General features: G+C 36.9%; 2 protein-coding genes across 2 annotated transcripts; one reads left to right on the top strand and one right to left on the bottom strand.

Annotated features, from left to right (window-relative positions):
* Positions 1-4,538: 4,538 nt before the first annotated feature.
* LOC119492335 (E3 ubiquitin-protein ligase NEURL3) lies at positions 4,539-7,071 on the bottom strand. Its single transcript, XM_037776701.1, has 4 exons — positions 6,915-7,071; positions 5,511-6,023; positions 5,230-5,388; positions 4,539-5,127 (listed from the first exon to the last, which is right to left on the bottom strand). The coding sequence occupies exons 1-4, from the start codon at positions 6,946-6,948 to the stop codon at positions 4,943-4,945; spliced, it is 891 nt and encodes a 296-aa protein (XP_037632629.1). The 5' UTR covers positions 6,949-7,071; the 3' UTR covers positions 4,539-4,942.
* A 2,822-nt stretch (positions 7,072-9,893) lies between these two features.
* nkx6.3 (NK6 homeobox 3) lies at positions 9,894-12,553 on the top strand. Its single transcript, XM_037777028.1, has 3 exons — positions 9,894-10,783; positions 11,440-11,609; positions 11,952-12,553. Exons 1-3 carry the CDS (start codon positions 10,369-10,371, stop codon positions 12,180-12,182), a joined length of 816 nt encoding a protein of 271 aa, XP_037632956.1. The 5' UTR covers positions 9,894-10,368; the 3' UTR covers positions 12,183-12,553.
* The last annotated feature ends 1,241 nt before the right edge of the window (positions 12,554-13,794 follow it).

Genomic DNA, 13,794 nt, shown 5'->3' with positions numbered 1-13,794 from the left:
TAGCTCCAGGAGGGTCACATTAGAAGACAAAGCAGGTGTTTGCATATGAGATTATTTTTCAGTCCTATCAGGAAGATTAAATCTGCAAAACATAAAAAAATAAGAGTGAGGACATTAATGTCAAAAGGATAAAAAAAAAGTCATATCAGGAGAGACTTGATTGGCTTAAGAGGCTTAAAGAGTAAATAAATAATGTATTTGACATATGTGCATGATCGGAAAGTTGAAGAAATATGAGAGGAGTCTTATGCCAATTAGTCCCCATTGTGACATCATTACAGGGACTGAAGATGGAAATGAGTTAATAGTTAAATCTGACATAAATCAGCCAGTTGTATATCCAGTTGAGCTTTGAAGTCATAGCTCAGTGTGAACCATAATAATAGAAAAAATAAGATAAGATAAGATAAGATATTCCTTTATTAGTCCCGCAGTGGGGAAATGTGCAGTGTACAGCAGCAAAGGGGATAGTGCAAAAAACAAGATGCATCAGCTAACAAAGTAAAAAAAAGAGCTAAACAAAGTGTAACAAAATATGAACCATTTAAATAGAAGGAAGTATAAAAATAGGAGCAGTATATACAGTATTAACAATAAACAGACTATTAACAAAATTGCACAAGTGTAAAATGATATTGCACACTGAGAATGAAATGAAATTCCACCTGAAAATATCAGGTTATTGTCAGTTTTTGGTGTGTAAGTATAAGTAGTCTGCTGGGAAACTTAGAATAATACGCAGTTAAAACAATTAAAGAACTAATAGAACAATGGCCAAACAATGAATTTGTCAAAAAAAAAAGAAGCCTATTTAGTATGCATGATTGTCAAAAATTCAAAGAAATAGGCTAAATAATACAAACAGAATTGTATTAAAACTCCCTCAAAATAACAGGAAAACTCATCTCTGATGCAATATTCAAACAATCCGCTCAAAATTCATCCAAATCGCTTATTTTACACAAACTTCCTGCTGTTATTGCATTCACTATCTGGGTGAATTGTACAGTTTCAGTTGCTCTGTATGGTTATTGTTATTGAATATAATATGAAATATCCATGAAATATGTCACTTAGTCAGGGGTCTTCAGTTTATTCAATGATAGAAAAGGCGTCCTTTAAGAAAAAAGGTTGGGAACCAGTGAAAGAGTAAAGTCAGCTGATTGAGTTGGAAGCAGGAAAAGTGACAAAAACATTTAGTGCTGATGGTGCTATAATGTCTTGCACAATCTGTTACTGTTTGGAGAGGATGCAGGCAGCAGATTACAGATGAGGAGTCAGCAGGAACAATTCTGGGATTTTTTTTGGAGATGGTTTACAGGTTCTCAGTCCAAAAGGAAGGAAACGGCAGGGGAGGTCACAGAACACAAAAGTCCAAACAGAAATGAAGACAAACCCACAAAGGAACTGGGCAGGCAGGGACAGACTAGTTAGGGGAGAGAGAATAACAACACGTTCAACCAAAATAAGAATAATAAAGACAATTTTGTGATGGATATAATATATTTTATTCACGTCAAACCACAAACACCTTGCTGTGTTTTGTTTTATTTCAATGGCTTTGTTAATCATTTGCTTTTGCTGCAATGATATCGTTTATTTTGATTTTACAGCTTATTGTAAACAAGTAATAACGAAACTAGCTGTTTGTGGCACTTTCACATTTGAGGAACCTTTGCTACATATGCAAATAATAATAATAATTATAAATGTAAACAGTGTATTAAATGTTAAGTCAAGAGACAGTATGACTATTTTAATCATAATGCAACGCAATATCAACACATTCAACCACAATAAGAATAGTAAAGACAATTTTGTGATGGGTATAATATATTTTATTGACACATGTTTTGACAATCAAATAATATAAATATATAAAAAAATAACTTACAAAGTAACAAAATAAAAAATTAAAATCACAAAATATGAATGAAAGACATGAAAACAGAGGAAAAACATGACCTATAGGAGCGGGGCACATTATGACAGTATCAGCCACATTTGATCCTCAAGGTCAAACAACAAACTCCTTGCTGTGTTTTGTTTTATTTCAATGGCTTTGTTAATCATTTGCTTTTGCTGCAATGATATCGTTTATTTTGATTTTACAGCTTATTGTAAACAAGCAATAACGAAACTCGCTGTTTGTGCACTTTCACATTTGAGGAACCTTTGCTACAAATGCAAATAATAATAATTATAAATGTAAACAGTGTATTAAATGTTAAGTCAAGAGACAGTATGACTATTTTAATCATAATGCAATGCAATATCAACACATTCAACCACAATAAGAATAGTAAAGACAATTTTGTGATGGGTATAATATATTTTATTGACACATGTTTTGACAATCAAATAATATAAATATATAAAAAAATAACTTACAAAGTAACAAAATAAAAAATTAAAATCACAAAATATGAATGAAAGACATGAAAACAGAGGAAAAACATGACCTATAGGAGCGGGGCACATTATGACAGTATCAGCCACATTTGATCCTCAAGGTCAAACAACAAACACCTTGCTGTGTTTTGTTTTATTTCAATGGCTTTGTTAATCATTTGCTTTTGCTACAATGATATCGTTTATTTTGATTTTACAGCTTATTGTAAACAAGTAATAACGAAACTAGCTGTTTGTGGCACTTTCACATTTGAGGAACCTTTGCTACATATGCAAATAATAATAATTATAAACGTAAACAGTGTATTAAATGTTAAGTCAAGAGACAGTATGACTATTTTAATCTTTGTTAAGGCTCCTGGTGCAACCTGAGCAATGATTAGTGACTGTAGATTCACCAGTGGTCCGTCTGTAATGTTCTCATGGATCTTTGCTTCTGTTTGCAAAAAGACTCTTGATTCCTGTCATGAGCCAGTATTGTGTTCATTTTCAAAATATCCCATATCATCCTTTGCAACATGAATAATATGCTTTTACCTGCCAACATGCTCTTATTTTGAGCTCGACGGTTCATTCCTGACAAAACGACCTCTACTCAAGGTCCATGTGTTTTATCAAATCATCACTTATTAAATTCAAAAAGTGAATTTCCATCACTCACATATTTTACAATAAATATCATAACAACACGTTCAACCAAAATAAGAATAGGAAAGATAATTTTGTGATGGATATAATATATTTTACTGTCACATGTTTTGACAATTAAATAATATAAATATATAAAAAAATAACTTACAAAGTCACAAAATAAAACAGGAAACACAAAATATGAATGAAAGACATGAAAACAGAGAAAAAACATGACAAAAAAAACAATAACATGTAGAATGCCCCTCTTATTATCAGGCTGTTGTGACAAAGTGGCATAATTTGATAAAGCAATCTCATAATAAAGAGTCGTTTATTAACACCATAAGATCATTATCTTTATCTTTGAGAGGACATTAATAACATTAGTAATAATGAAAGTAGCACCCACATGCTTTCACTTTAGATGAACAGGTGAAGGTGTGCCATTCATGCAAAGATGAATACTTAAAGTCAACAGTGCGTCCAATTATAACTTCAGACGAGACAACAATTAATCCTGCACATATCACACATATTTATGCAACTACTTATTATGTAAAGCATTTTCCTGTTCAGTGAGAGGCTGAGCATTTCCAGTAAAAAGGTAGTTGCTTACTCTCACACTTTACATCACAGGATGTTTGTTTATGACCTGTTTTATCAGCAATAACCGATAAGAAAAGACCTGGGCATCGCTTCAGTTTTGTATCACACACACCACCTTATCAGGTTTTTAACAATTATCACCTTCTGAATGGACAGAATAATGGCTTTCAGTAGCACTTGTTCTCTTTCTTTCTTGTTGTTTTTGCTCAGTTTGTATCACTGGGTGTACAACATACAAAAATAATAGTAATAATTTCAAATAGATGGTGGACAATCTGTAAATGTACTCATATCATCATGACCTATAGGAGCGGGGCACATTATGACAGTATCAACCACATTTGATCCTCAAGGTCAGACCACAAACTCCTTGCTGTGTTTTGTTTTATTTCAATGGCTTTGTTAATCATTTGCTTTTGCTGCAATGATAACGTTTATTTTGATTTTACAGCTAATTGTTAACAAGTAATAACGAAACTAGCTGTTTGTGGCACTTTCACATTTGCGGAACCTTCTGAAAAATACCCTACATACTTTATTAAATAAAAGTTATGTATCTTTGTGTTTGCAAAGACTCATGACTTCTGCCATGTGCCAGTATTGTGTCTATTTTCAAAATTACAAATCATGCTTTGCAACATGAATAATATGGTCTTATCTGACAACATGCTCTTATTTTGACAGTTCATTCTTGACAAAATGATCATTTGTTTTGTCAAATCTTCACTTATTAAATTAAATAAGTGAATAACTCTATATTACATATATATATATATATATTTGTATATATATATATATATATTAGGAATTTGTATCACACAAATTTTACAATAAATATCTTAACTAAGTATTCAACTAAAATAAGAATAATAAAGACAATTCTGTGATTGATATTTAACACATTTTATTGACTCGTTTTGACAATCAAATAATATATAAATATATAATTTAATAAATTACTTCATATTTCAAGATTTACATGTATACATTAAAAAGTAATTGTCAAAGATTCTCTTCACCAAAAGGTTTCATCACTTGCCTTATTTAACAATCATAATAAAAGTGCAGTTTTTCGAGCAGTAAAGTTTCCCACATTATTTTACACAATCAGAAAATAGATTGATATACAGAAAATATATAAATCTTATCTTACACATGCTGTACAACATTTACAAAGGTTTCCTGGCTGAGCTACCAGGACACATTAAGCAGGTGCTACTCAGTGTAACACCTACTCAAGTGTTTCTTTTGTACAGTCACTCAGTTGGTTAATGTTTGTGATTCCTGGAGCTCAGAGCAGCCCAACAGAGACACGCCTCCCCACCACTGAAGGAGCTCTGATGTTGTGTCTGCACAGCGGGCAATTGCCAAACTGCTGCAAGACTCTGCCAGCGCACAGATTGCATAAACACCGGTGGCCACACGGCAGAGTGACTCTGGCCTGTTTGTCCATGCACACCACACACACCTTTACACCTGAGATCAAAACAGAGGAATCACAATTACAAGACTGACCTCAGAGATTAAAAAAATGTGCAAAACACTGAAATCAGATTGGTTGGAAGGACTCTTTCTTACCTGCTGAGACGTTCATGTCAAGACAGGAGATGCATTCATCGCTGTTTCCATCAAGGATTGAGAAATCAGGAGTCGAATTGTTGCAGTTGTCAGAGGAGGTGATGCATTCAGGTGCAGGACAGGACCGTCTGGTGCGAAGACACTGCCTTTTCTCTGAGCCTGCAGCATACCATTTTTCATAACATTAAAACATTTTCTTGGCATGGTCAGTGCATGTGGAATACAAAAAGAACAGGAAAAACAGGCTCGACATGCATGATTGTCATTTATAGTAAACATACCCAGGAGGGAAATGGAACATGTCTGTCCGTAGACGTCTACGATGGCCCACAGCGGCTGGCTGACATCCACTCCTGTTAGCAGCTTGCGCTCCTTGGTGTGCTTGCTTGAGATGCATATGTCGCCTTTAGTAGAGACCCAGAATTCCAGCTCTGACCCTACTTGGCAATAGGAATCAGGCAAAGGAAAGGCCCAGTGCCCTCGGGTGTCAGTGAGGTTTGGGATGGCCATGAGGGGCAGGGGCAGAGATCTGGCCTCAGGCGGCACGTTGGTGAAGCCAATGCGCATAACTCCGTGCCAGTTGAACGAATCTTTCTCCACCCTCAGACGAATCTTCTCCTGGAGCTTCACCGAGCGACTGCTGAACACCAGGCCGTTCTTGAACGTGTTGTCCATCCTCTCTGCCAGTCGACACCCGCGGCTTAGGCGGACCTTTTCTCCCATAGCCTGAGGGTGGAAGGTCAGAGGGCCGAGGCAGGACAGGCCGCACTTGTGTGACTTCTTGGTCTCAACAACTGCAAAGGAACAAAAACACAGTTATGAATCTTGATGTAATTGTAGATTATATTTGCAATGTGTCTGTCACAGACTGCCACAACAACAACAAGCTAGGAGGTTTTGCATCTACCACCTGAATCCAGTGTAATAAATGATAAACCGCAGTGCAAATATGTGCAGATATTGGTGCAGAATTCTGGACTATGAGAAGTGAACAATAACATGGAGAATGCAGATTTGACTCACACATATTTATGCAAATACTTATTGTATGTAAAGCCTTTTCCTCATCAGTGAGAAGCTGAGCATTTCCAATAAAAAGGTAGTTTCTTACTCTCACATTTTACAGCACAGGATATGAATCATGAATTGCTCCTTATGTCTTCTACAAACGAGGATGTTTGTTTATGACCTGTTTTATCAGCAATAACCGATAAGACCTGGGAATCGCTTCAGTGTTGTTTCATACACACCACCTTATCAGGTGTTTAACAATTATCACCTTCTGAATTGACAGAATAATGGCTTTTAGTAGCACTTTTTCTCTTTCTTTCTTGTTTTTTTTAGTCAGTTTGTATCACTGGGTGTACAAAATACAAAAATAATAGTAATAATTGCAAATAGATTTCATAAGTTCATTGCAATAATTTTTTTATTTTTTTTTAAACTAGGAAAAAAAGCATGTTTTCATGCATGTACATGAACTATAAGTATTTTCATACTAAAGAAAACACCTAAAATACAATTTTCACAAAAAATGGTGTCACTTAAATGTAAAATTGTAAGTTAATTACTATTTGCTTATTTTTTAGTATTAGTATTAACTTTAGTAATAAGCTAAAAACAGATACCTAATATTAATTTTGACTACCTAAATGTAACTGGAAGACCAAGAATAAATATCTCACCAGAGTTCTCGTTGCCGCTCTCGTGCACCATCATGAAGAGGCAGACAGTTTCTTTTCTTTGAGTCTTGAAAGAAGATGTGCTCAGGCCTGTATCTTTGGTTCAATTGTCATGAAGGGGGAGTGTTGGCTGCCTTTAAAAACATGGAGCACGTGTGGCTTCAAAACACAAACCATCCCTCTTGCATCACATGGGAAGTGAAAGGAGGAGGAGTGAGGGAGGAACCAAAGTTTGGAAATTTACTCAACAGTTGAAAGCAGAGCGCCAACATGCCTGAAGTGATAGGACTGAATCAGTTTCATCTTATGTCATCTTCTCTGCTGAAAGACAAAGGTTATACAAACATATAATTATGTATCATAGTAAATGATCTGATCTTTCTCATAACTCAACCCTAATTAAAAAAAATGTCCTTTGATGTATATTTGCTGTTGCAGATAATAAGTTGATGTTTCTACCTGTATGTAACCTTTTAAAGTGTATTTCTCTCATGTAACAGTTTCTTGTACTTTCTTACTAATAGTAAAATGGGATGCATCTAATATGCTGTATACAACTATTAGTTTCTATGTGATTCATATTTTACCAGGACACAATATAGGCTCTTTAGGAAATAGAATGAAATATGACCTCCTTTTTAGAGAAACACTGGAAAAAATTCCATTAATTATTATATGTTGGGAAATACCACCAAAATGTATGAGTGTCCCAGGAACACTGCACACATACATAGTGAAGTGATGAGAACATGCAAAGCTTCATACTTTAGTTGTTGCTGGTTGATGACACACCAGAGGGTGCTGAGCTCTGTCTCCCTCTACAGGACACACACCCTGTCATTTCTTTAGTCCTCATTGGTTAGCAGTCCCGACCATGTGACGGGAAGAAGCCATAACTGGAAAACTAAAAACTTTCCAAGGGTGACTTCATCAGTATTGGAAAGTTACTAGCTCCTCTAGTATGACTAACAATCCCATGATTTACCCAGAAATGCCACCATACTGCCAGTCTGACATAACCCTGCAGGTCATATCTAAAATATTTAAATAAGTTAGCAGCTGTGTAGGCATATTTTAATATATATTAAATGTAGCAGAGAATTATTATTATTATTATAAATAAGAAGTTTATTTAGTGTAACACCTTTCATAGAACACGATTCACAAAGTGTTTTACAAGAATAAAAAATAAAAATAAAACCATAGAACAGTAAAAACAATAAAAACAATCAATAAAACATGTTAAAAAAAATATATATATATATAAATGTGAATTATATGAAACATGTTTTTATATGCATGTGATGGGCAGAAGTGTTTGATTCTAGGCATGCATAATAGTTTTCATATAAGAAAGTAATATATCTATACATGCTGTAGTTAAAATATGTCATATGTTACTGCAAGAACTACAAAAACTCATTAATGTACCCTCCCCCCATTCAGTAAGTCACATGATATTAACATTTGTATGACTAAATTTGCTAATAGGGTTCATTATAAGGCATCGTAAAACAATTACAACTTCATTGTGGTTAATATGGTAGAAAGTAAAATGGAATTAAGTTCAATAAAACCTCAATGTCTCTCTGCACATGTAGTGCTAGTGGGTATAGTCACAAAGATGGTTAGCCATTCATTTGTATGTGAAATTTTTAGTTCATCAATAAATTCAAATACTTATTGAAATGTCAGGTATGTGGCATAATACCAACTTCCTATCAAGCTTTAATTAATTTCCCTATAAAAGCAAGGGTTAATGACGTAGAGAAACTAACAAGAGGACGCTAGAGCTTAAAAATGTAACGACCAGAAAAAACCAGCGCAGCGTTGCCAACTCTTTTCCCAGCAGCGCTAGCTCACAAGAGTGAAATGTTGTGAGGAAGTCGCCAAGTTGTCAACACTGACAGTCCGTCGCTTCAGGCCTCCCTCCAAAGCCACTCCCCCATAATTATCATTATGTAATTGAACAACGAACATTGTTATTATTGGTTATAGCACTCATAGCTGTCTAACTCGCAGGTTGTAGACTCGTAATGAGTGTCTGCAGGTAGACAGACAGGTAGCTTATTACATAATAATAATAATAATAATACATTTTATTTAGTGGCGCCTTTCTGGACACCCAAGGACACCTTACAAGAATCAATATTACAGTCCTGCAACAGCCTCAGATAGACGTCTTTTTTTTCTTTTTTTTGTCCGAGCATTTGATTTATCGATTGATGTCGGGATGTAATGAGAATTTCAACAAATATAACAAAAAAATTGTCTTTGAAGAAGATTACCAACCCTACCTTTAATATAGTAAAGTCCTTTAGGGATGTTTTTAAATCTCAAACGTTAAAATGAAACATGTACTTTCATGTTTTCTAATTCAAAACCCCACATTACATTAACACCTTTGCATTAACACTCATATTACATATTCATACATAGGATACGATGTGGTATATTGCCACTGCATATTGAAACTGGATAATGAAGATCTGCGAATATTGTGAACTGAATGAGGTAATATGATTTTGATATCTTTATATCTTTTTGACGATATCTTTGCGTTTTCTGAATATATATTTAAAGCATGGGATAGTAGGAGAGAAAATCTCATGATGTACGGATCACACTGTAATATTTATGAACTCAATCAAATACACATGTTTTAACTGACATGAAGTTGTGCATAAATGTAGGTTTCGTTTCATCAAAATTATGGCTATATGTGCAATACAACAATATATACATTTAGTTTCTGTTTCCAGTAATAAACCAGGAAAAGGAGCAGCCCTCCTCGTCCTCCTCCTCCTCCTCCTTCTCCTCCTCCTCCTCTGTGTACTCCAGGCTCAGCTGCCTCTGCTCCACCACACTTGGTCAGACATGGCAGGCCATCAAAAAATCAACTTGTTCCCACTCCACCTGTTCAAAACACTATTAATCTGCTGCCTTCCAATAAAAGGCTCGGCTCTCAGCGAGGAGCCAATAGAGAGGCATTAAGGCTGGGAGACCCAGGCCAATCCCAGGCTGCATTCTAATGTGGCCTATCTTTATCAAGGTGCCACTCCATTTCCAGATACTGCTTATTTATGACTTCTGAGGAGAGAGCCGGCGGCCGGCATGTGTCTTTAGGATAACACTGAGAATCTGTGTGCGGAAGGGCTCGCCTGAGACGTCAGATATGGGATTATCAGAGACCACACTGGGGCTGAGAAGAGGTGAAGGGCGGTGAAGAGTGAAACTGCTTTTTCTGATGTGGTAGCAACTTTGGCAAACACCGGGGACTTTGTTAGAATCAGTGCTCTTAAACTGTTTGAATATCTGGGGACGGTGGGAGTGATCCCAGATCCAAGACATCGCCTGTGGGTGAGAGAACTCCCTGTGGGCCCGTCAGAGGTCCTCTCCTGCCTGGATCTTACTGGATGTGTGACTGAGACCTGGAGGCAGAGTCACAGTGCTCCACATGGATCCAAACATCCAGGGGTCTTTCCTGTTCAACAACAGCCTGAACCAATTCCCCTCGGAGCTCAAGGCCCCAGTGTGCCAGTACTCGGTGCCCAACTCCTTCTACAAGCTCAACCCGGGCCTGAACAGCCAGCTGCAGGCGGGGACGCCCCACGCCATCAGCGACATCCTGAGCCGCTCCATGATGGGGATGGGCTCCACGGGCACCACCGCCCTGCTGTCCGGCTACTCCGCCATGGGGGGGTTCAGCCCCTCCGTCACAGGCACATCCATGTACTATAACCGAGACTACAACTCCTCCATGGGCGGCTTCTCCAAGCCCGGCCCGGAGTGCCCCATGAAGGGTCGCAGCGTGAGCTGCTGGGCGGAGAGCGGCTGCGACTGGAGAGCAGGGAGGCAGCAGTGCACCAACAGTGAGTCTCAAATACTGCAGCGTGGACTCAACATCCAGCTCAGCAACACATCACAACTCGTCTCTGAGGACTCAGCGAGACGTGTTACCTTTTAGTGATGCCACAATGTCTTTACTAAAGAAGACAAATTCAATCCAAACAGAAAAGATATACAGAATATACAACATCAAGTAGTGTGTATATATACCATAGGTTAAATGTATGATTTGACCAAAATCTTTAGTTTGTATTGTTCTGAAAAACTGAATAATGTTTAGATTACATACGATATTGTTCAATATGTTATTTTAAATGTCTATGTGTACATTTTAAGTAATTTCTTAGGGGTGTAATCTACGAGAAAATACAAAAACAAGAATTTACGGGGGTTGGTGAGTGTATGTGGCATTTCAAACGTCCAATCAAATATAAAAAAATGGCACTTTTATATAATGTGTGGATGATGCTGCTTTTTATTAATAGTCAACAGATTAACAAGATTCAGAAACTAATTATGAAACTGTAGGAAGACAAATGCTTGATTTTTTTCTGGCTATGCAGAGAACATTATCGTCCCACCTGTCTGCAGAAATCAAAGTATTTCAGTGGGTGAATCTAATTCCTATATGAAAAAAATCTAAAAACCCAGTTGTTTTTTTCTCCTTTGATATTTTTAGGTAGTGGTCCTCTGGGGGAGATGACAGGCAGGAAGAAACACACCAGACCAACATTTAGTGGACACCAGATCTTTGCTCTGGAGAAAACCTTCGAGCAGACCAAGTACCTGGCCGGGCCTGAGAGAGCCAGGCTGGCTTATTCTCTGGGCATGACTGAATCACAAGTCAAGGTAAAGATGACCTTTATGTGAGGTATTATACAACTTGTTGATGTTTTTCTTTTTATATTTATTTTCTTTCTCTGTGTTTGACCTTTCCCATATTTTTTGTCTGTCTTGTTTTGCTTGATGCTCCTTATCTGTGCCATCATCACATCAGATCAGGAAGTCACAGTGACGCAGACATATTTACTCACCTTCATGCACAAATGTCATGGATGCTTTTCATAGCTTTCCAAGCTGCGTAATGTTTGTCAACAAGATGCACTTATCAAGCAACGTGCGTACGGGTTACATTCTCAGTAAACAGTAACACAGTATCACCCTTACACACCACCTTGTTGTTGTGTTCAGGTGTGGTTTCAGAACCGACGCACCAAGTGGAGGAAGAAGAGCGCGTCTGAGCCGAGCTCCACGCAGACCAGCCTGGCCGGGCAGAGCGGCGAGGCCTCGGACAACGAGGTGGAGGACGAGGAGTACAACAAGCCTCTGGACCCGGACTCTGACGACGACAAGATCCGACTGCTGCTGCGCAAACACCGCAGGGCTTTCTCCGTGCTGCGTCTCGGACCACACCACGTCTGACACACTTCCTGCCAATTACACACACACACACACACTGCAGACCTGCATGCTGTAATGAAAGTTATTAGTTTTGAATACGAAGTTGAATTATTTAAGCATGTTTGAGAAGAGGTCATAAGAGCATCAAAGGGGACAAAAATGAAGCTTAAAAAAAAAAGATGTTTACTTTTATAAGTTACTGTATCTCTGGCCTGTTTCCATGTTACACTGGTATGTACCATTTTTGTAAAAACACAAGAAAATGACGTTATAAAAACTGCATGATGCTATTGGTAATAACACTAATAAATAATAATAATAAAAAAGAGAGGAACCTGAAAGTTATTCATGTGTTCAGCTGTTTGTGATTATTTCGTGATTTGAATTTTCTAAATGAAGCCACAGAAAGTGCCATAGCATGTGGTGAAACAGCATAAATAACAAAATATATACTTGCAAACACTAAAGGTAAAAGTTTTACAGTAGGAGAAAAGAAAACAAGAGGAGTTGGAAAACATCCTTGGCTATTCAATCAAAACTTCAGAAAAGACATTTTAAAATAAAAGAAAAAAAGATTATTTTTTAGTACAACTATTTCTAGGGAATTTGCTTTTAAAAGGGCACACAATATAATTTAATAATTTAATTTAATTTAAAGAGCTCTAAATGAGACATTCTGTGATAATGTATATGGATTGATGATGAACCACAGGCCTACAAACTCTGAAATACAGGGCTCTGCTCACATGTTATTATCTGTTATTATAATATTTCACAAGTATGATTTGTAATTCTGCTAAATTAATCTGCTTAAGTTAAATGTTGACTTGAAGTAAAATCACTGCAAGTTCACAGCTTTGCTTTATTATTTATTGTATACTTGCTTTTGAAATACATTGTAAAAATATTAACAATGCCGTAAAAGAAATGATTGTTAATCATTTATCGGGCTCAAGTTCCGCCGGTGTCTTTGCTGCCCAGTGACAGTTAGACTGAAACTGCAAGCAAAAAGGCACAAACGCTGAAAGGTCAAAGGTCAAATCTTGTGTGATTTATCAGTGTGGTATGGTTTAACTGAAGACAATGACCCCCAACGACCCACGTCAACCTAAAATCAATAGAGAGGCTCTCAGTTTGTTTAGCCTCCACATGGTTCAGACGTACTAATGTTAGTATCATCTATCGCCAATTCTATCATGATGTAAATGTTGCTCAAGTCCATATTGGAGCTTTGATAATACAAATATTTAAAAATGATCAAGCATTAGAAAATCTTTGTGATTCTTGAATTTTCAGGAGGTAATCCATGTTTTAGTCTCCCTCCAACAACTACAAAAAAAAGAAATGCAATAAAGGTTAGAATCAGTCTCTTGATTTGTCGACCCCTGAAGACTTTCGATCTGAGCAAAATGTCCTAAACAGCCAGCCCATTCCAGCTTTAGAGGGCAGGCTTAATACCTCCTCTGTTTTAGATGCAGTTTTTCTTCTGCAGCACCTCACCTCCTGGCTCAAGTCTATGTGAAATGAATGCATAACACAGACATACAGTTAAGTTAGTGCAGTCTCAATGTCCATTTAGCTTGACTCTGCTCTATATATATATATATTTCTTTTTTAAATCTGACCAACACAA

Source organism: Sebastes umbrosus, chromosome 8 (assembly GCF_015220745.1).
Source record: "Sebastes umbrosus isolate fSebUmb1 chromosome 8, fSebUmb1.pri, whole genome shotgun sequence".
Taxonomy (NCBI): domain Eukaryota; kingdom Metazoa; phylum Chordata; class Actinopteri; order Perciformes; family Sebastidae; genus Sebastes; species Sebastes umbrosus.
Note: the sequence above shows the minus strand (reverse complement) of the source record. Positions and strands in the feature narration are given on the sequence as shown.